At 32.3% G+C, this 23,823-nt stretch overlaps 1 protein-coding gene across 1 annotated transcript; it reads right to left on the bottom strand.

Moving 5' to 3' along the window:
- Nucleotides 1-8,572: 8,572 nt before the first annotated feature.
- Nucleotides 8,573-10,119, bottom strand: GSTU47 (glutathione transferase). Its single transcript, NM_001249383.2, has 2 exons — nucleotides 9,689-10,119; nucleotides 8,573-9,141 (listed from the first exon to the last, which is right to left on the bottom strand). The coding sequence occupies exons 1-2, from the start codon at nucleotides 10,001-10,003 to the stop codon at nucleotides 8,806-8,808; spliced, it is 651 nt and encodes a 216-aa protein (NP_001236312.2). The 5' UTR covers nucleotides 10,004-10,119; the 3' UTR covers nucleotides 8,573-8,805.
- Between the last annotated feature and the right edge of the window lie 13,704 nt (nucleotides 10,120-23,823).

The raw sequence follows: 23,823 nt of genomic DNA, 5'->3' as shown, positions 1-23,823 counted from the left end.
GGCAGGCCATCCTAGTGTGGTCACTTCATCTTATAGAAACACCCATTTTTGGCTCAAATGGTGGCTTAGTTGTTTGCTAAGGTAGCCAAAAAGATCATTTATTCATTCTTTAACCAATGTCTTAAATATACTGTACAATTTAATAGTAGTACTATTTATGTATTTCATTTGTCATTAATTATTATTTTCCTGGAAGAGAGAAAATGAAATTGATGTTACTGATCCTGTCCTTTTCTCATCTTTCGTTATGTGAACTACATAAATAAGGGTTATCAAGTTTATAGCTACAAAAAAGAGTATATAAATAGTACTAAACGAGTGGGTGATTGGTCCAACTCTAAGCAATGGACCATTCCTATAAGTCAAAATCAAATACGCTTGTGGCTTGAAAGTTAATATTGTAGTATCTTTCTTGGGAGCATCAACTTTGTATTGGCTAGAACTAGCTCCCATCAGATAATCCCAAAGCTAGCTATTGATTAATCATTATTTACGCATACACAAATAAAAAAAATGTAACAATTTGTTAAATTAAATTTGATTCAGTTTATAGTAGTATATCAATATATTGAGTTTAGTGACATGCAAAAGTAAGAACAAGTTAGTTTGTTAATTAGGTGAAACTAATTAGTTTAAAAGCTAAAACTAATGAGAATAAGGTGGTGTGAAGTAGGAAACATATATAGTAAGATATATATACTTGGCTTATTCATTAATGTACTTTTTAAATAATAATAATAATAATAATAGTAATTAAGAGACAGAGAGGCAACCTTATAAATTGAAAGATACATGGTAATGGGTGTGCATATGGTAGTGGCATATTTATTGAAGCCAGTTTTGGCAAATCCTTTATTCTCGTCATTAATGAAAGAAGTAGGAATGTGGTGGCCAGTATGAGTGAGAAATACATCTTTTAGCTTTTAGCCAGTGTGGTCACTTCATCTTATAGAAACATCCGTAGTAAGAGATCCGGATCCATGTTTTAAAAACAAGGTCTGATCTAAATTATTTTTCCTAAAGTATAGCTCTTCAAATGATCTCAAAACATCACCCTATAATAGATGGTCAAACCAAAGTACTAAATAAGGTGCTACAGACTTACTAACACTATTTTGCTTGTGAGTAGCCAAAGAAGTAGGCAAATTGGTTGCATTGGGATGACTGCTCGTATAATATTATCAACTATCACAGTGTTGCTTGTTGCATTTGATTTGAACTGACCCACTGCAGAAAACCACCCACACTATGTACCTAGGGAATGGTTGGTATAAGTAGTATGTGTATCCTTTCATGTGGTTCCTTCTATCAATCAAAATAGAGTCCTATATATAGCATAGACAAATGAAGTTTCTACAACTAGATGAACGTTAAAATCTTTCAAAGTGGTACAAAACTACCAACAAACTACCTAGCTGCCAAGTATCAAAATACAAAATCATGTAATAAATAAATTGGTCTTGAACTCACTTCCCAATTTCCTTTCAGAGACAAACAAGGTGCACCATACAGGACCTTGGGCCAGTACCAGGTTGCACATTAAGCAAGTTCACTACTTACAGCAAACAGGCCATACTAATAGTAAGCGCTTATGTACATTCCATGATGGTAGAAAGTTAAAGGCAAAAATGAAAAAGGGGAACACAAACCTTTGACGACGGGGTGACACGGTTAAGGTACGATCTCAGTTAGGGCACGATCTCAGTGAGGTATATATTGTCAGGGTACGAAATTGGGGCAGTACGGGAACCACCTTTGACGGATTGCAACTGACTTTTGCGATGTGGCACATGCACAATCTCAGTGACGGCACACGACAGTGATCAGAGTCACGAATAGAGAGCTTAGTCGATAAGTGCCTTAAGGGAAATGAACGTGCAAATGACAACGGTTTTCCGCTATAAACCGTCTTTGATAAAACCTTCAAATTACAAAAGTGTCATCGCGTCCTACCTAAAAAGACGGTTGTATAAAAATGTTATAGTTATATTTTTCTTAATTACACAAATATCACTGCGTCATATTTTAAGATGGTTCTTAGAATGTGCATCGTAAAAAAAAAGATTTTTTTAGTAGTGTACTAAATAGAATACAGATGAGAAAGAAGTAAAATTCATATTATGTGAGCCCAAACGTACAACTGACACTAACAATTTGGCTTAATTAAGGATTAAAATTTCAAAAATAGTTTTATAACCCATTGAAAGCTTTAAATAAAGGAAAAGAGTTATATATTGACTTATTAAGCCTCCACAAGCATGAGTTAATTAGTAAAAGTTGTCGATATTGTAATAATTTGGTCCTAACATTTTGAAAATTTGTAACGCTCGTCAGTTTTGGAAGCCAAATTGAATGGCTGTTAATAGATGATAATGACCACTAATGAATTGTAACAGCCAATAATGAGTGGTAATGACTACTAAATGCATTCTTGATGGTAGAATGCCTATATATAGCACATGAATTTGGTCCCTGAGCTCATCCCTTTCGAATTCAGTCTGATACACCATCTAGGGAAAGAAAGAGAGAGAGCTTGGAAGAACCAAAAACAAGAAACTCTTCATGGCAATGGCTGGAGGTATGATTTTGATTTTATTTTCCGCATTTTTGTTAATAACCTATGTTTCTTTTGTAGTTTGTAATATCACAGGTTAAAAGGTTTAGTCTAACATTTGGTATCAGAGCCATAACTGCCTCTGCCTTGTCCATTTTCGGTTTTCGGTATTTTTTCGATTTGATTTCGTTTATGGTATGAAGGACCTTGTTTCTTAAAAATAAGATTAGAAATCTTTATTTTGTTTGATTTCCTTAATTTTGGCTTTTGAATCGTGAAAAATGGTGTCCAAATGACTTAAAAACGACCGGGTCTGCGTATGGGTCGGGTTTGACCCGCTAGAGGTTGAAGATGATGAATAGTGTTTATAAAAAATAAATAAAAATGAAAACTACTCCTATGTTTTGTGCTAGCTGGGTGTCAAATCCTTGACTTCGAGAAGGCTGTAGTATGTGCAGACCACTAAACTAGTGAAGCTTTTCTGATATGTAGTCATTTTTCATACGTTATATACTCATTTTGCTTTACAGTTTTTGGAATTTTGATTTATTTTATGCATGAATATATTCTGGAAAATTTTTATTCTATGCATATATATATGAAATCAAATGCATAATATTATGTTTCAGTTATAAAATTATATGAGAATCTTATTCATAATTATATTGTATCTTGATTTCGAAATGCAAAATACCATTTATTCTCATATAATAAAGTTTTATGTCTAAGTGATCTTTATAATTTTGATTAATTATGGATTAGCCACAACATCTATATTTGATTAAAATTATATATTAAGTTGATTAAAGATCATATAAGGAATTAGACATAATATTGTAATTAATTATACTTATATAATGAATTTTATCCTACATGAATTTTTTATTATATCTGTATAATTAATTAGGATAAAATGACGTATTATTTTTCATGATTTACCCACAGGCATCATGATGTATGTATAATTTGTCAATTTTATCATAAAGTTAATATTTACGATAGAAATTAAATTATTTTCAAGCTGTACCCATAAAGCATGAATATTAAGCAAGTAATTTGATTATTCTATCATAAGATTTAATTGTTTCTTATTGAATTAAAAATTTAGCCCACAGACAATTTTTATGTCACAAGATTCAATTTTATGGTATGTTTACATTGGTATAAGATACAATTAAGATTAGTATGCCTCAAATTTTGACATAAGCCTTTGAATTTTGCAGCTTCTCAAACTATTAGTTTTTCTGATATTCAATGTGATGTTCCCGAACTCAAAGGAGATAACTATAAGATATGGAAGGAGAGAATTCTTCTACAATTGGGGTGGATGGACATAGACTATGCTATAAGGAAAGACGAACCACCTACAATCACTGATGAAAGTAGCCCAGCTGACGTTGCGCTATATGAGCAGTGGGAGCGATCCAACCGGCTCAGCATGATGTTCATTAAGACCAAAATCTCAGCTGGGATACGTGGTTCTGTTGACCAGCATGAAAAGGTCCAAGACTTGCTTAAGGCCATTGATGACAAGTTCATCACTTCAGATAAGACTTTAGCAAGCACCTTGATCATGAAGTTCTCTTCTCTTCGGCTCACCAGTGTGAAAGGTGTGCATGAGTACATCATGAAAATACGAGATATTTCAGCTCAACTTAAGAAACTAGAGGTTGATATGTCTGAGTCCTTCCTAGTGCATTTTATTTTGAACAACCTTCCACATGAATATGGGTCGTTTAAGATTTCCTACAACACACATAAAGATAAATGGTCTATCAATGAATTAATGATCATGTGTGTTCAGGAAGAAGAAAGGCTTGTAATGGAGATGGGTGAGAGTGCATTGCTGACTACTTATGGGAAGAACAAAACAATTAAGTCTCAAGCTAATCAGAAGGGGAATGGTAAAATACCACCTCAAGCTGATATTAAGAAGGTGGCAACGTGTTTCTTTTGCAAGAAGAAGGGACACATGAAGAAGAATTGCCCCGGGTTCCAGAAATGGCTTGAGAAGAAAGGTAAATCAATCTCATTAGTATGTTATGAATCTAATATGGTTAGTGTTAATATTAACACCTGGTGGATTGATTCTGGATCTACTATTCATATTGCAAATTCTTTACAGGGTATGCAAAACCTAAGGAAACCAGTGGGAAGTGAGCAAAGCATTTTATCAGGCAATAAGCTAGGCTCACATGTGGAGGCCATTGGAACTTGCATTTTGACTTTAAGTAGTGGCTTTATTTTAAAATTAGAAAGGACCTTTTATGTACCAAGTTTTTCCCGAAACTTGATTTCTATTTCAAGACTTGTACCATTTGGATATTCCTTTAATTTCAAAGACACATCATTTGAGTTATTTTATAATTCTGAATGTGTTGGGAATGGTATCTTGTCTGATGGTCTTTATCTTCTTGGTTTACAAAATAGTGCCACTTATAGTTCTATGCATGTTCAAACTGGTATTAAAAGGTGTAATATTAATGAGAATTCCTCTATGTTATGGCATCGGAGATTAGGACATATCTCCATTGAGAGGATTAAAAGGTTAGTGAAAGATGGGGTACTCAATACTCTAAATTTTGCTGACTTTAAGACTTGTGTGGACTGCATTAAGGGTAAGCAGACCAACATGTCTAAGAAAGGTGCTAACAGGAGTTCAAGCATATTAGAAATAATTCATACTGATATTTGTTGTCCAGATATGGATGCACATGATCAGAAATATTTTATCACCTTTATAGATGATTGTTCACGATATATGAATGTTTATTTGCTTCATAACAAATACGAAGCATTGGATGCCTTCAAAGTCTTTAAGGCTGAAGTTGAGAACCAATGTGGCAAGCAAATAAAAATAGTGAGATCAGATAGAGGTGGAGAATACTATGGCAGATATACTGAGAATGGACAAGCACCTGGTCCCTTTGCAAAGTTTCTTCAAGAACATGGGATTGTTGCCCAATACACTATGCATGGTTCTCCAAATCAGAATGGTGTGGCAGAAAGAAGGAACCAAACATTATTGGACATGGTGCGGAGTATGCTTAGCAACTCCAATCTTCCTAAATCCTTGTGGGCTGAAGCACTAAAGACGGTAGTGTATATATTAAATCGTGTTCCAACCAAAGCTGTCCCAAAGACACCTTTTGAGTTGTTTAAAGGTTGGAAACCAAGTTTGAAACATATGCGCGTTTGGGGTTGTCCGTCTGAGGTGAGAATATATAACCCACAAGAGAAGAAACTTGACCCGAGGACCATTAGTGGGTATTTCATTGGATATGCCGAAAGGTCTAAAGGTTATAGGTTTTATTGTCCACATCATATTACTATGATTGTGGAATCAAGAAATGCCAAATTTATTGAAAATGATTTGATCAGTGGGAGTGATCAATTGAGGGACTTAGGTTCTGAAATTGATTATATAGAATCTCAACCTTCCACATGAAATGAAAGATTGGTTGTAATTCATACCCCTCAAGTTCAAAGGGATGATGAACAACACATGATTGGCATTCCACAAACTGTTGTTGATAATCTAGTAGATCAAGTTGATCATCAAATTCATGAAAATGATGAACAACCAGTTGAACAACATGATCCCCAAGAAAATGTTGATACAACATTAAGGAGGTCTGCTAGAGTAAGAAAATCAACTATTCCTAGTGATTATATTGTATATTTGCAAGAATCTGACTATAATATTGGAGCTGAAAATGATCCTGAAACTTTTGATCAAGTCATGAGTTGTAAAGAGTCAAATTTATGGTATGATGCCATGAAGGATGAGATGAATTCCATGCAGAGTAACAAAGTTTGGAACCTTGTAGAGTTGCCTAATGGGGCAAAGGCCATTGAATGTAAATGGGTCTTTAAGACCAAAAGGGATTCATTAGGTAACATTGAGAGATACAAGGCAAGACTTGTTGCTAAGGGATTTACTCAAAAGGAAGGAATAGATTACAAAGAGACTTTTTCTCCAATATCTAAGAAAGATTCTCTTCGTATAATCTTGGCATTAGTTGCTCATTTTGACCTTGAGTTGCAACAAATGGATGTGAAAAAAGCTTTTCTTAATGGTGATTTAGAGGAGGAGGTTTGTATGAAACAACCTGAAGGTTTCTCCTCTAATAGTGGTGAGCATTTGGTTTGCAAGCTTAATAAATCTATATATGGTTTAAAACAAGCTTCCCGTCAGTGGTACCTTAAGTTTCATGGGATAATTTCTTCATTTGGTTTTCATGAAAACCTCATGGATCAATGCATATACCACAAGGTCAGTGGGAGTAAAATATGTTTTCTTGTTTTATATGTAGATGATACTTTACTTGCAGCCAACGATCGGGGTTTGCTACATGAGGTGAACCAATTTCTCTCTAAGAATTTTGACATGAAGGATATGGGTGATGCATCTTATGTCATCGGCATTAAGATTCATAGAGATAGATCTCGAGGTATTTTGGGTCTATCACAGGAAACCTATATTAACAAAATTCTAGAGAGATTTTGGATGAAAGATTGTTCACCAAGTGTTGCTCCCATTGTGAAGGGTGATAGGTTTAATTTGAACCAATGTCCAAAGAATGACTTTGAGAGGGAACAAATGAAAAACATTCCTTATGCTTCCGTTGTTGGAAGCCTCATGTATGCTCAAGTATGCACAAGGCCTGACATTGCTTTTGCAGTTGGAATGTTAGGAAGATATTAGAGTAATCCAGGTATTGACCACTGGAGAGCTGCTAAGAAAGTGATGAGGTACCTTCAAGGGACCAAAGATTACATGCTTATGTATAAGCAGACAGACAATCTAGATATGATTGGTTATTCATACTCAGACTTTGCTGGTTGTGTTGACTCTCGTAGATCAACATCTGGGTACATTTTCATGATGGCTGGTGGAGCTATTTCATGGAGGAGTGTTAAGCAGTCTTTGACCGCTACTTCTACCATGGAAGCTGAGTTTGTCTCTTGTTTTGAGGCTACATCACATGGTGTATGTCTTAAAAGTTTCATTTCTGGGCTGAAGATAGTTGATACTATTTCAAGGCCTTTAAGAATTTTTTGCCATAACTCAGCTGCTGTCTTTATGGCTAAGAATAACAAAAGTGGAAGTTGAAGTAAGCACATCGACATTAAGTACTTAGCCATTAGAGAAAGAGTAAAAGACAAGAAAGTGGTCATTGAGCATATAAGCACTGAGTTGATGATCGCTGATCCTTTAACTAAGGGCATGCCACCGTTTAAATTTAAGGATCATGTAGAAAGAATGAGACTTGGTTCCACTTTATGATTGTATACTTATATGTTAAAATTGAAACTTTTATATTATGATATTTTCTCATATTCAGGTGCACATTGATTTATTTGAGAAAAATTATGTTTTGGACCAAGAATAAACATTGGGTTTATTCATTAGGTTTTATTAGCACTTTGAGTATATTGCTTGGAAAATTGAGTATATTGTAATACATGGATGATATTACTCGTTATAAGAGGAACTATCACTATGATTCGTATATTCATTCCTTAAGAAGATTGAGCATTAAGTCAAAATGTTTGGACCAAGTGGGAGAATGTAATAATTTGGTCCTAACATTTTGAAAATTTGTAACGCTCGCCAGTTTTGGAAGCCAAATTGAATGACTGTTAATGGATGATAATGACCACTAATGAATTGTAACAGCCAATAATGAGTGGTAATGGCTACTAAATGCATTCTTGATGGTAGAATGCCTATATATAACACATGAATTTGGTCCCTGAGCTCATCCCTTTTGAATTCAGTCTGATACACCATCTAGAGAAAGAAAGAGAGAGAGCTTGGAAGGACCAAAAACAAGAAACTCTTCATGGCAATGGCTGAAGGTATGATTTTGATTTTATTTTCCGCATTTTTGTTAATAACCTGTGTTTCTTTTGTAGTTTGTAATATCACAGGTTAAAAGGTTTAGTCTAATAGATATAACTAATAAAAAAGCAACGATGGTGAACTTAAAAATTTGTTTCGTTACTTTCGTATAAGAGATAATGTACTAGTGACTCAAATATATGTATAATATAGGAAATATTCTGTTACAAAACCAACAAACACATGAAAGATACATCAGAAAATTTTTAAAACCTACGCACTCCTACAAAAAGCATGAAGTTTGGTACATCCAAGTGCCTTTAATTTACTACACAAATACTATTTAGTTGAAAGGCCAAGAATGATCAATACGTCACTATGGCTATTAAAATCCAACATGAACCTACTCAATGTCGAACTTCTTTCTTATGTCCATAATGAACTCATAGACCTTGTGTTGATCAGGAAGAGACTTGGCAACACTGTCTTTCTGCAGGCACCTCTTGGCCCAAGCAACAAACTTGGGGCACTCACTCTCTATGTTGAGGCTGCCAAAAGTCTTGAACCAAGTGTCGAATGGAATAAGTGCTATATCCACAAAACCTAGATCGTCTCCTCCAAAATAAGTCTTGTCTCCCAGCTGTTCCTCCAATAATTTAAGGGCCTCTATGAACTCCTTTTTGGCAGCTTCTTTTTCTTCTCCCTTTGATGTCCAAATCTTTCTTCCAAGATCAAATATCTATTTGACATTGAAAATTAACACTCAATTAGATAAAAAAAATGTAAGAATGGAAGGGCCACTAATAACCAATACCCTAATGCCTAGCTACCATAGTGATACCAAAAGGGATGATAAAGAGACAATCAAATACATTTTGTTAGACATAAGATCAATCACTTAACAAGATAATCAAATACTTTTTGCTACGTGTTGCTAAAGTAGGCAGAGGAATATTGACCAAAAACCAAATAAATAAAAAAGCAAAAGAACAAAACATTCAAACAAAAAAAGTAGTTGAACCACTTAGATAGGTTGTGGAGAATCTATAAAAAAAAAGTGTCTAAAGAAGGTATTTTTATCCAGATGTGGTCCATTTTCCTTTGATTAAACATCTCTCATATTCCATACTACATCTAAATAAGGGTAAGAGTTAAAAATAGGGAGCAACATGGGAATAAAACAACCAAATTACATCATCAAACGCTAAAAGCATAATACAAAATCAATGGTAAAGGAATTACAAGTAACAATCAAAGCATAAAAAGCTTGAAGAACAGAAGGGTACCTTATTGTCAACAAAGTCAGCCCAGAATCTAGCCTGAGCTCTCTGGTAAGGGTCAGAAGGCAACAAGGGATTTCTGTCATTCCAGACCTCCTCAATGTACTGAACAGCAACGAGAGATTCACAAATGGGTTTGCCATTGTGGATGAGAACCGGGATTTTCTTGTGAACCGGGTTCATTTTGAGGAGCAAAGGGCTCTTGTTCTGCAAGTCCTCTTCTTTGGACTCATATTTGATACCCTTTTCAGCAAGTGCAATCCTGACCCTCATCCCAAATGGACTTGGCCAGAAATCTAGCAGAACCACCTCATCTGCCATAGTGAATATTCGAGTTCAAGGAGAAAAAAAGAAGGATAACGAAGATTCAAGTAGAAAACTGATTTGTAGTGCAAAAGCATTAGGTTATGGCCTGCTTATATATTGTGATGAGTATTAGACACTGCCTTATGAAAATGTGACTTTAATAATCAAATCTTCTAGTTTAGTTCCAAATAAGATTAGTACACGCTTTATTGGTTCACTTAATGTGGGGTCTTTAGAGTTTAGATACTACCATTTATCAAAGCATATTCTAGGATTTTTCTCTGATATTATTTTCCTTCCTTAGACTTTTCTAAACGAGCACGATATTTTCAAAGCTCTGGGACTTTCCGTGTTTAAATTTGAAATTGACTAGAGTCCCCACTCCCCCAAGATGTCATGGCTAGAGTAAGCAACGCGTACCTTGTTTCTTCTAGTATTTATCGATCTTATCTTTTATGCTTCATTTTTTACATTTTTTAAAATTCTTTTCACCTCATAATATATATATATATATATATATATCATGAATTATCTAGCACAGAGTTGTTTTCTCTTAATTAAAGGCGTTAAATTGTAAGTACGTAATGTTCGATGTTACTTCCACCATCCTAAATAATAAACATTTTAAGTTATTTTAGACTGATAAAAAAAAATAAATAAAAGAGAATAATAATTTTATAAAATTAATTTTTTCCTCCGATATATTCAAACTTTGGCTTTTATATACTTGGAGGGAGCAGGTGGGCGTGTGAAGGGCACTTCCTTGATCTGGGGCGTGGGAGGGGACTGTGGTTTTGTAGCTTCTATGTTTGGGAGTTTTATGGGTTTTTTTTTCTTTCTATTTTTTCATATGGGTTTGTTTTTAAATTATTTTAAAAAATAGAATAAGTTGTAATAGGTATTATGACTTTTGAGTTATAATTTATTATTATTTTTTAATTAAAATTGTAAAATTATTTTTTATTTTAGTGTAATTTTTTTTATTTATGACTTTAAATTCATTAATTTTTTTGTCTTTTTTTGATTGTATGACTTTAAAGTTGTAATTTTTTTTATATATTTTACTTGTATTTTACTTTTGTTTTCAATTTTTTTAAAAATATTAAATAATTTTATTTATTTAATTATTAAATAAATATTTATAATTTTACTTTTTATTAGTTTTATTTTTAATTTTACTTGTTATTATTTTTTTATATTATTTTATTTAAGGTGATTCATAATCTTATTCGAACGACTTAAAAGTTTGAATCTTCCTCTAGACGGTATTTATATATTATGCCCAACTAGGTTTTAATTAGAATTCTCCCTCACAAGGATTTTTATGGAAAAAAATATAAATCAAATGAATCACTTAAATCATAATTATTTAATCATGAATTACAAATTTCATTAGTTAAATATAAGTTAATTTTTAGATGTTTGAAAACGTATGTAAATTTTTCGAAGTTTCACCATGTGACTGGTTACCGCTAAGAATTTTTAACTTTGTAATTTTTTAAGGAATTTTTAACTTTGTAATTAATTTTTAAATGATAAATGACATATTTTATTCTTTATCTTATCTTTTTAATTTGATCTTTTATCTTTTAAAAAATTTAATTTAATATTTTATCTTATTTTTTAATTTTTGTTTTGTCCTTTATCTTTTTAAAAATTTTATTTAATCCTTTATCTTATTTTTGTGGACATCATTAACCACGATTTCTTCGTTACTATAACTTCAACAGAGGCCCTTAATCAGCCACAAGGTATTCATGCACAACTTCTTTTTTGTTCTACGGCTCCTCATTCATTACAAAAAGTGAGTGCCTCTAAAATTTGGTCTTGGGTCTTTGGCATAGATGAAGGGTCAATTACTCAATTAGTTTGTGGTTGAAAAACCTTAGCCGGATCAACACGGTATCTGTGGTTAAACTCATGGTAAAATTATTTTTGAAGTTTTGTGAAATTATATAATATTTTCTGGTTTTTTTATCTACTTTTACATTAATCCTCTTAATTTTAAAAAAATATATATATGTTGATATCTCCTTATACATTATATTAATCCTCTTAATTGTTTTAAAAAAACATTACACTATACTGAAATTATACTGTAAATGTTAAAAAAGGATGGGGTATTTATCAAATTTCATGAAAGTGGTTATTGATATTAAGAAGAAAACCAGACAAATACAATCAACTACCTTCTCACAGCTCACTGACAATTTTAACTTCAGAATCTTTCGCATTTACCGTGAAAACAACTTGTGCTAAATAGAATTACATCTTTTGATGCCCTTTCTTTTGGATATATTTGGTGGGATTCTCCACCATCTTTTGTTTCTCATAAGCTCCTTGGGTAGAGACATGGCTCCCATTTTACAAATTTCCATAGTTTCATCCCTTGGGTATGGTTTGACCCTCCAAGAGGATTTTGTAATTTCGCTTCTAATGAATATATTTGGAGGATGATCTTTTTGAGAGGTTAGTAGTTGGGATGCTAATATAGTTGAGATGTCTATCCTAGTCTTTCGTTGATCTATCCTCTTTCTTTTTGCTAAATAGAAAAATCAATTGCCATCTTGATAAGGTTATGCATCCCTTCCAAACAACATTTTTAGACTTTAATAGAAAAATATAATCACAATACCTTCCAAACAATAATATTACCAAAAGTTTCTTTTGTAAAATACCATATAGGGACACATTGGTGTACATAAAGTAAAACAAATTTTATATATCTGAAACTCTCGCTCGTCTATTTGATAAGCAACTTTGCTCCTTTCTTTTTCTGGTTAACTTTTGAGTTAGTCTCTTACAAGACTAAAAGTAGACACATTATTAGGCGTTAGCCGCACATATCTTCATTACAGGAAATTTAATTAAGATTATTCAAGAATTTAGTGTGACATGATATTTTTATTCAGGCCATGATAAGATTTATAAGAGAAAAACATGAGGTAAAATAAATTAATTTTTTCTTATAACTTAAAACTAATTTTGGAAAATGGCTAAATGAAAGAGTTTTCAATAAAGAGAAATGTTAAGGTAACATTTTGACACATTCTTTTGAATATACCTCTTTTGGTTAAAATTTATTAAAAATTGCAAAATTCAGTGAATCACACATCTTATTCAATGACTCTCTCTCCTAATTTTTTAGTTTTTTAATATATTTTAATCAATAAAAAAAGTGTTAATGAATGTGTTGCTAGTATTTTTCTTCAATAAATTAATTTAAAATAAACTAATCTTAATTTATGAGAGATTTTTAATTTATTTTATTTTTCTTATTTTAATATTCTATAATTATTTATTAAGAAATGTGTCCAAGATATTAGTTTTTTTTTGGGAATAAGATATTAGTATGTATATGTGGAATAGCTGAAATATCAGTACCTACATGGTCTACGAAACGAAAGTCTTCATTTCTTTCCCGTTCAAAGAAAATAGACAAACGGACAAATTATATTCTGTAATTCTGGAATTTTTTTCTGTCAAAAAAATATTCTGTAACATTTATTTATTTTTCATTTTTTTTAGTTTCTGTATATTTTGAAGTTACAAAATTAATTTCGGTACGTTTTAATAAAAAAATAGTTACTTTAATATGAAGGTGCGACTTAAATTAATTTGAACATAAATTTTAATTATACTTAATAATTTAAAATTAATTCCGTCAAAATTAATTTAATTCAATTTTCTACCAATCAACTACTTATGGACTCGTGAACTTGATCAAATCAATTTTAGTAAGAGTGTTGCTAGGTGCACCCAGCATTTAATTAAAATACCAAAATTGTCCCTGCGTTTTTTTCACATTTGTGATGGGTGTGTATGAGGGTGATCCATAAATCGTACGGATCAACTTGATCCGTAAGCCTTTTACGAAACAATACGGATCAACATGATCCGTAAAAGTCTTACGGATCAAGTTGATCCGTAAAAAGCTTACGGATCATGTTAATCCGTATTGTTCCATAAAAGGCTTACGGATCAAGGTTTCTACGGATCAACTTAAATGGCTTACGGATCAAGGGTATTTTCGTCATTTTACCTTAAGTGCTGGGTGCACCAGCAATAATGCTGGGTGCACCTAGCAACACCCTTTTAGTAATAAATTGAAAAATAGAAACTTAGGCCTAAAAGCGGCCGGGTCCATTATTGTCATATTGATGAATGACTTTTGTTAGACATTGCTATCCCATACATTATCTATTCTAAGTTCACCCTTCTCATTAAAAGAAATTGAATGACAAATATACTCAACCCTTTTCGTCTCACCACCCCCTCAAAAAAAAAATCCCTCTCACACCTACCTCTCTGGTGCCTCCCTCCCCCACTCCCCTTTTGTATTTCCCTCTCACCCTATCTTCATCAACCACATATGCACATCGTCATTGTCGGCATTATTGTGTGATCGCTATATGAAAAGCTTCACCCATTTGAATGTCTTCCTTCGTCCCAAGTGAGCTCCAACTTGCCCTTTTGTTCATGTCTTTCAATGTAATGACAATATATTTCCCAATGTGTTTGATACACAATTGAAACAGTTTTTTTTTATAGTTTTTATTAGGACAATTATTTATTTTAGGTCAACATTTAGGATAATTACTAAATTCATGGTAATTTAATAATAACCTAAATATTTTGTTTAGGACAATATTTATTTTAGGACAAAATGGTTATAACTTCACGATTTATTTTACATGTCCATGACTATGTTATTTTTTTCACAAAAATCCATATATTTACACAATTTTTAGTATTTGCCTTACATAATGCTTGTAATGACTAAGATTTTGTTAAACTTTTATTGAACCTAATTACATATGGTTGAACTTTTAAGTTTGCCACATATAATAATTGATGGTCGTAGAGTTGGCAAAAGTACACATCACTGAGCACCTGATGACACTGATGCCCTAGGTGCATTCAATGTAGGGCAAGCACCACTCATCGCCTCTGCTTGCAAAACAAGGCAAGGAGTAATTAGAGAGATGAACGACATTGTAGTGCTTGTTGATGCACCAAAGGAGGCAATTGTTGCTCCTTAGGTTGTTGGTTGTTATTGCTAAGGCCATTGAACTTGTCGTCGCAAAAGCTGTCAGACCACCAGCTCTTGGCCCTTACTGATATAGGGCTATCCAAAGAGCATAAGGACCTAGAAACACTTCATGAGTTGAAGGGTCCAATGACAAGGTCCAAAGCCAAGTTTCTACAAGAAGAAATGACCAAGAGGATCAAGAATGAACTACTCATCAAAGACAAGGAAGGAGAAAATCATAAGGAGCTGAATTGGAGCATGTTAAAAATTGTTGAACAGCCCGCTAAGTCACGCCAGCTCGCTAAGCGCAATTCCAGCAATTGGGCTTGGCGCAAATGTCTGTCTTAGTGCAATTTCAACCTGAGGAGGAATTGGGCTTAGTGCAATTCTAACTTGAGAAAAAATTGAGCTTAGCGCTAAGTGTCCGACTTAGTGCAAACCTTCAGCGTGAATTTACAAAAATTCTTAATTCTTGTTTATTTGTGTAATGAGCTTAAGCTTGATGTAAATAATCCTTATTAGAGGTTTAGTTATCTTCTTAAACCTAGATCTATAAATACTCATAAACTCTTAATGGTAGGAACTTTTTGCGTAATTGAAATTAAGCTTGTGCTTAGAGAGAACTTAACCTCTTCTTTAGTTTTTGATTGAAAACCAAATTGATTCTTATCAAGGAAACTATTCGTTTGTAGCGAATTCTCCTTCGGCTTATCGATTCATCGTGGATCGCGACGTCATTCTGTTCATCTTCTCCATCTTTGATTTATCTATCTGTCATGTCCGAAACATGGATAGAATGGTACCCACAAGGAAATCAAATATATGAATTAGAAACTAGGATCAAGGTAATGCTTTTGCAAAAATAGAAAACTAAAATGCAGTTTAGTCTTGAATAAATGCTAATACTAAATTTTTGTTTTTAGGATCTTAAAGTAATAAGGGTTTTAGAGGCTTAGCCATCCCTAAGAAGAAAAAAATAGGATAGTAGTGAAATGAAAGACATGTATGCTAACACTAATAAACTCCTTTCAAATAATCTCCATATGTACTTGGCTCGGTTCAACAGTTTTCTTTATTAATTGTTCAAGTGCTCTTTGTGAACCATTTTTCGAGTCCAAACGTGGTTCATACCCTTACTTAGAGTAATATTTCTTGCATGAGATAACGTCCTAACATATATCATCAATACTCAATACATGCATGTATCTAACAAACCCAATTGATTTTGGAACATGTACACCGTGCATCTCAGTTAAGTTCCCCTATTAATTGAAGCTGCACGCTGATTAATTAGTGCTTCAAGAACACGGAAGAATTAATGCTTCTGCTCATGCAAATTCTCATTACGTAGCTTGATCTGGCAACCTGATTCTCATCACAACTTATCACACTCATTCTTGGATGAGATTTGGATAGTGATAAAGATGAGCTACGTACGTACCCCATGTGAAACTGTGCTTTCATTATGAGGGAAACAAACAATCTTTCACTTCAATTCACCACCAACGCCGTGTTGATGAGGTTAAGGTTTCAAACCACACTCTCCATGGTCCCTCCACCCATGCCAAAAATCAATATAATGTTGCAGACACCCACTTTTTGTAATCAATGCGCAGAGCTTTAAGACAAAAACTGCTATTAATATTAAGCCTCTTCCACCACCAATCACACTGCTACCGTACCTAGCAGAAGAGCCAAGAGAACCTATTGGTGAAGCATGTGAATATGCCGTTTCACAAATAGCACATCACAAGTCTTGCACCATGGAAATTCCATATTTGGGCCTCAATTTAAGTCCTACTCAAATAGGCAATAGTTTCTCACTAACAGCTTACCTCCTGTCAGGTTCCTTTCAATTAATTAATTAGCATGTTCAAACTAAAACTTTCCAGAGTCTGAAGAGAGTCAAACATTTACTACATCTACATGCTTGTTAAAATATATTTAAGTTATTAACAAGTAGATGAATCAACTTACATAGGATTATTCCAGATATTTAATTTGGATTCAACTATTAGATATGCAGTTGCATTAAAGAAAAAGTTTTAGTGTTCATGGTAATCTTATCTAATTCATACAAAATTATCTCTAGTGAAAAAATACATACGTGTAATCTATACCAAAAAAATATATTTAATTTTTATTATTAATATTGTAACGGGCCAAGCTTAAGCTCAATATGTATCATATCTTTTTTAAGTTCAAAGGTGACAGTGCGTATTAGAAAAATACATTATTTACAAATATTAATAAGAAAACTTCAATATCATTTACCAAACATAATAATGTGTGTATTATAAGAAATCTAACTCAATTACTTAAACATAATGTGAGTGTTGTAAATTTTTTAATAACATCTTGGATTCTTATGGATAATAAAAAAAATATAACAACATGTATATACACCAAAGTAGCGAATAATTGCCGACGAGGGACTTAAGCCCTGAGTTAAGGATTTTTGCCCAACACCTTAATAATTATTGAGACATCACTATGAAAAGTACATATTTATTATATTTAATCATTCTAGTAAGATTATTACTGACTTGAATATTAGGAGTACTCCCTCAAAACTGGTATATAAGAAAAAAAAAATTATTTTGTTAAAAATTGTACTCAGAAAATTAAGGATACTGCAAATCTCTTACGAAAATTAAAATAGAATCAGTTGTTTAAAGATCATGTAGACGATGACTTGATACATTTTGTTAGTCTAAGAGGAGACTCAGTAGGTTTTACAGGAAAATCACAGGAGATCAAACATGCAAACTTACAATTTATGTCTTACGTACAGCTTAATCAATTAAGGTAGTTAATTGGATCGAGGGAACAGAGGATGGGATGGGATCCCTTTATAAAGACACTGTTTCAAATTCCCACGTGAGCGGTCACACTTATGCAATTGTTTATAGGTGACATTGATTTGGGTGATTTTACTATTAAAATAGGTATGTTAGGGTTGTCCCATGATTAGATGAACACGTGCATCAAATACATATGCTTCAATTAAGTTACTTTGGTTCAATTGGTAAGGATACTTACTATTATCTCAAGGATGTAATTTCAATGTGGGAAAATATCTTATAAATTATAAAATTAGTTGACTGGTTAAAGGAGAATCAAAGAAGGAAAGGTCCTAAGTTTAATCTCTTATGCTAATAAAACTAACATTCTAATAAATTAATAATTGATAAAAAAAAAAATTGATATGAAGATTTTGTTGATAAATAATACTTCTGACTGTCTGAAAGTTTGTGTTGACTTTGGTGTGATATGTTTTTCCTAACAATGATAAACCTCTCAAATCAATTCATCTATTTCTTTCTGCAATGAATGAAGAAGCTGTTACTGCCGTATATATGTAGTTTGTTAACACAATATGGATTATTAGTGAAGAGAAAAAAAATTCAGAACACTATGCAAAGATCTTTAAATTAAGAATCCAGTTTCTATATATGTTGGTTATATATCAATGTCACATGTAAGACCTATGGAGTCCTATACAGTGTGCACAGAAGAAATTTTGGGCTACCCCAAAAGATGGGGCATTCTTGTTACAAAAGCTATTGCCAATTTGCCATACTTACGTACAGCATGTGCCCTCGGGCTTTGCATTACGTACGTAATGAAAATGAAAGGGCTGCAATGCAATTGATTCTACGGAATCTACCCCATATGTGACCGACCTTTGAAAGCTATAGCTATTACTGCGCCAAATAATCCCAATCCAAACGATGCGCCACACCAATTACTCAACCTTATAAATGGTGCTCATCTCTTCATTTTCACCACCACCTTCACCTACCTCTCTCTTCTCTCTTATCACAAAACAGACATTTTCTTCACTTCATTTCTTTATAACATTTCATTGTGAGATGACCAAGTTGAGAAGTTCAAGGCTCACCATGGAGGTTGCTCCACCAAGGTTTGTGTCGGTGACCCGGTGCCGGGTGAAGAAAATGCTGGACACCATTAAGGAGGAAGAGAATGATTTTGCTGCTGACAAACGCTTCTCTTCACCATCTTGTGGCTCTTCCTCTCTAAGCCTTGTAGAGAGGCCAGTTTTGTTGAAGAACTTCTAGGCCAGTCTTGTAGAGAATGATTTTGTTGAAGAACTTCTTCTATTGTCATATAATAATTTCTTGTTTGTTTTTCTGTGTGTGGTATTGAGAAGAATAAAAGAAGCATATGGTTTGGTTTTATATTGCCAGTGCTCACCGGCTGATCAATCAAATAAAATGGCAGGAGAATGAACACCACTTGGGTTATGACATTAACGTGCTGTTTCTCTGAGGGGATGAACACCACTTAGTTATGATGACAATGTGCTGTTTTTCTTTGTCTTTAAGAATTCTTTCATTTATTTTGCTCGACTGTTCATTGGGGTTTTTCATCCAGCATTTGGATTGTGATTTCCCCTTCTTATGTAGCTGCTCTTGTAATAGTTTGTGGCTTTTATATAACAGCAGTAGGCACAGATGAATCCCAAGGATATGTATCCACAATGATGATGTGAATTACTTCCTGTGTATATAGCCATGGACATGGAGTAAAGGTCTTATTAATAAAGGGTCTTTAATATTATTTTGCTATGTCAGTGTGCTGATTAGTGGACAACTTATTTAACCATGATCTATTTTCATTCAGTGTACTTTACTTTTTTTATTCTTTTTATATGATTTTTTAAGATAAAATATGTTTTGAATTATTAATAATTTTTTTAATTTTATGTTTGTTCTTTTATAATTTTTTTTTTCTTTGCATCAAGTTTTTAATAAAATAATAATTTTATTTTTATTTTTAATATTTTTAACCAATGATAAATTAATAAATTTTATATTTATTTTATGATAATTTTTTCATTTATTATTAGTATTTTCAAACGGACTAATAAACAATTAAAAAAATATAAAATTCGTTAATTATAAATGGCTAAAAAATATGTCAATCATAAAAAATAAAATTTTTATTTTATTATGAAACAAAAAATGAATAAAAAAATTAATAAGAAATAAATACAAAATTTAAATATTTATCAGGAGTCACAAAAATATTTTAATCTTTTTTTAATCATATGTCATTCCTAAGTATTGATATCTTTATTGATAATTAATCTTAGTAGAAAAATTTAATTGATCACCTTTAATATACAAATTAACATATTTTTGTTTTTTATTATATATTTTACATAATTTGTAGAAGAAATAATGAATAAAAAAATCAAATTAACATAATCAAGATAGCATTGTACTAATTTATTTATTAACCCTATAAGTAGTTTCAAAAGAGCAAGAGTTGCATGTTCGATGCTAACAATTTATGGGTACGAGGTGAAGTCATAGATAATGCCTTCTTATATACAAATATTTTAAAATGAAAATACATATTTAGAGGTATTTATAAATTGATCCAATTCAATAAAAATTGAAAAATCAATTAAAATAAAGTGAAAATCAAAAACAATTTTTTTGTGAGCAAATAAACTATAGATCAACTGTGTAAAATAATTTTACATACTATCATTTACTCGATCACTGATCATCATGTATGATAAGTTTATTAACTTTTATAATAGTTATATTAAAAGTCATACTATTGATAATTTGTATTTAATTGATAATATAAAATTACTTTACACGGTCAATGTATCATCATTAATCTCATCTTTTTTAGATTTGATCAGATTTCATATTTGATTTTAAAAATCGATCCAATCTAATTCAAATTGAACCAATGCATAAATATACATTCTTATTTATAAATTAATCATATGCTTACTTTTTAAATTTTTTATATTTGTAAAATTATGACAACTTATACTTATTTATAATATATATCAATACTTACTATGAATAACATATGATTAAATGTTAGTAAAGGTGCATAAATAGGTGATCATGAATCCAATCCAATCCGCAAATCCGATCAATCCAAACTAAACCAATACAAAAATCAGCATCATTTGATTTATTGGTTTGGACTTGATTTTCTAAAACTCAAATAGTTTGGTTTGGTTGTCAGAGTGGAGAATATAAAACCCATAGAAACTAGATCAAGGTAAATATTACAACAAGAGAGGTTGAATTGTGATTTTATAAATTTTAAGCCTTTTTCTAAGAAAACAAAGTTATCATCTAAATAGAAACTTTGGAAGATGAATAACAAATTTTTACTGAAACACTTTTAGACAATGGTAACAAATTTCACAAAACAAATAGAGTTTTCAAAACAAAAATAAATTCAAATCCTGGGTTAGTTTAAAGCAAAATAATAATGAAAGCATATAAGACACAAAGATTTATATTGGTTTGTCTTTATCATTGAGACTACATCTAATTCTTGACAAACCACCAAGTTCCACTAACTTCAAAAAGTTACAAGTATTAATCACTTCCACTCCTAGCTCTATAATACAAGCTCTACACCAAGCTTGTTACAGCTTAGTATTTTTTTGTCCTACCAAGTCACTATTGATGACTCTATACAAATCAAACAGATTTGTTGATTGTTGGCACAATGACTAATTCTTAATCTTCTTACAAACATATAAATCTCAACACTTAGTCTTTTCTCTCAAGGTGTTATGAGAGCTTTTTAGAACTATACAGAAATATACAAAAAGCTTTTTACAAAAAGAATTTGAATGAAAGCATGTAAGTTTGTGTCCATGTGTTCAAAGCTTCTAGTATTTATAGGTCTTCTTCAACAAGTGTTTGTCGTCTCTAAATGAAAAATTTCTTCACTTGAGCTTGTATTTGAAGATTGTGGTCATTGGAGCATTTAATGCTTACATTAAATACATGTACACCTTCATGCTGGAAAACCGCTCTTGTGAGCTTTCATGTTGATCACTTTAGTAGAAAACTACTTGCTTTAAATCAGAGCATGTCTGTCACCAGCAGTGCGCATCTCTTAATGGTGTTTCACAACTTTCATATCTTGAACTTCATTTATTCTTAATAGGATTCAATAGATCATTTGAGAATGTCTTTGCAAAATGAATCTCAGACACATAGTAATAAATGAATTCTTAAATGTCATTGATTTAATGTTGTATCATATCGTGGCATGTCTTTTCTATCGTCTAATAACATAGACGTAGATGTGTAAGGCATGGTCTTATATCGCATAAGGCATAACTTTTAACCTTTGTATTTATTTGTATCTAATCAAAATAATTAAGGGTTTTGATTCGTAACAATTTTTTTAAATAAGGGTCTAAATAACATAGACATAAATGTTGTTTGACTTAACAATTTTTCCCTTTTTGATGATCAAACAAATATAAATTTAAAATTTTAAGGCTAACTTATAAGATATATCTATAAGAGTTTGTCAATCTTAGATGCAAAGTAAAAATATGACAAATATAACACATGCATCATAAAACTTTGAGATAGAGTTTGATCAGAATACTGAAAACATCTAATGTTGTTCATAAATAATTTTCACGTCAAGAAGATGTATTTTGTATATAGAATAAAATGTATCAGGGAAAAATAATAAAAACCTATAAGCATAAAGCTCCCCCTCAGATGATGCACTTAACTTTCAACTTTTACAATTTCTCCTCCTTTTGTTTGGTAGCTTCTTCATCAATTTTTCTTAGAAACTCATCATCAGAAGAATCAAAATTTGATGAGAGATCAATAGGAGCAGGAAAAATAAGACTTCCTAGACGCTTAGAAATTCTTAGAGGTTCCTATCCAATGATCTTCTTGTAAATGTAATCCCCAATAAGAAACCATCTCCTAGCTTCTTTCTTAGTATAATCACGATCTTCAAGAGCTTGAGCAAGTGCTTCCTCATCTTTAGTAGCTCAGCCTTTGCTAATTTGACATACTCCCTTGAGGGTGGAGAATCATATACTTCAACATTCATGGCATCAAGATCAGCTTATTTGTCAACATCAAAATCCACTTCTTCAATGATAGGTTGCACATGATGAGTGAAAGTGAATTTGAAGTAGGGAAAAAACACCACAAATGAGAAGGTGCAATCAAACATAGCAGAAAACTCTGTGTTTATGGTAGACCATGTTGAAAGGAGTTTCTTAAGTAAAGCATACATGACTCAAGGTCTGATAACAACACCCGATCTCAGGATGAATTGTATATGTAGAGGGCTTCTCATTAATTTCCAAACTAGAACAATGAGCCTTGAGTTTGTAGAACCTCTTCATGGTAGACCAATCCAACCTTGTAAGCTTAATCTTTTGCTTTAAAGCTTCAATCTCATGTTGAAAAAGTCTTGTAGGATGATTAATGGCATATCTGGTTAGTGCATCATATTCATCATCTTTAATAAGTAAATCCTTGCCTTTGTAATAGTTGGCCTTCTGATCAAAATAGGCTTATTAATTGCTATAGGAAACCTAGCGTCAGAAGTAGCTAGGCAGGAGAATTATGATCCAAGCATGAAAGACATATGAGTATTGAGCCTTTGGATCCTTCAAAATGAAGCTTGTCTTAATATGATTTCTTCCTTGTAAGTAGACAACTTCATTTTGAACTCAGGGCCATAGTCTGTCTACTCCCAGTCTTTGAAGTTTGAACTTTCCTCAGGGGTCTCCAAATTGATGTCCTCAGTCTAAAAAGTCTCTCTAGAAGTGGTGTAATCCCAAGGAAGAACAACACTAAGGGAACATATGAGACCCATCTATTGTTGAGAATCCAAGGGAGTAGAGAAGGACATCTCAAATGGTTCAACTTCCTTACTTTTCTAGATAGTAGCTCCTGGAGGATATACCTTTCGTGTTTCTGGCCTATGCTCAAATATAAAATTGTTGGGATTGGGAGTAATA

Source organism: Glycine max, chromosome 15 (genome assembly GCF_000004515.6).
Source record: "Glycine max cultivar Williams 82 chromosome 15, Glycine_max_v4.0, whole genome shotgun sequence".
NCBI lineage: Eukaryota > Viridiplantae > Streptophyta > Magnoliopsida > Fabales > Fabaceae > Glycine > Glycine max.
Note: the sequence above shows the minus strand (reverse complement) of the source record. Positions and strands in the feature narration are given on the sequence as shown.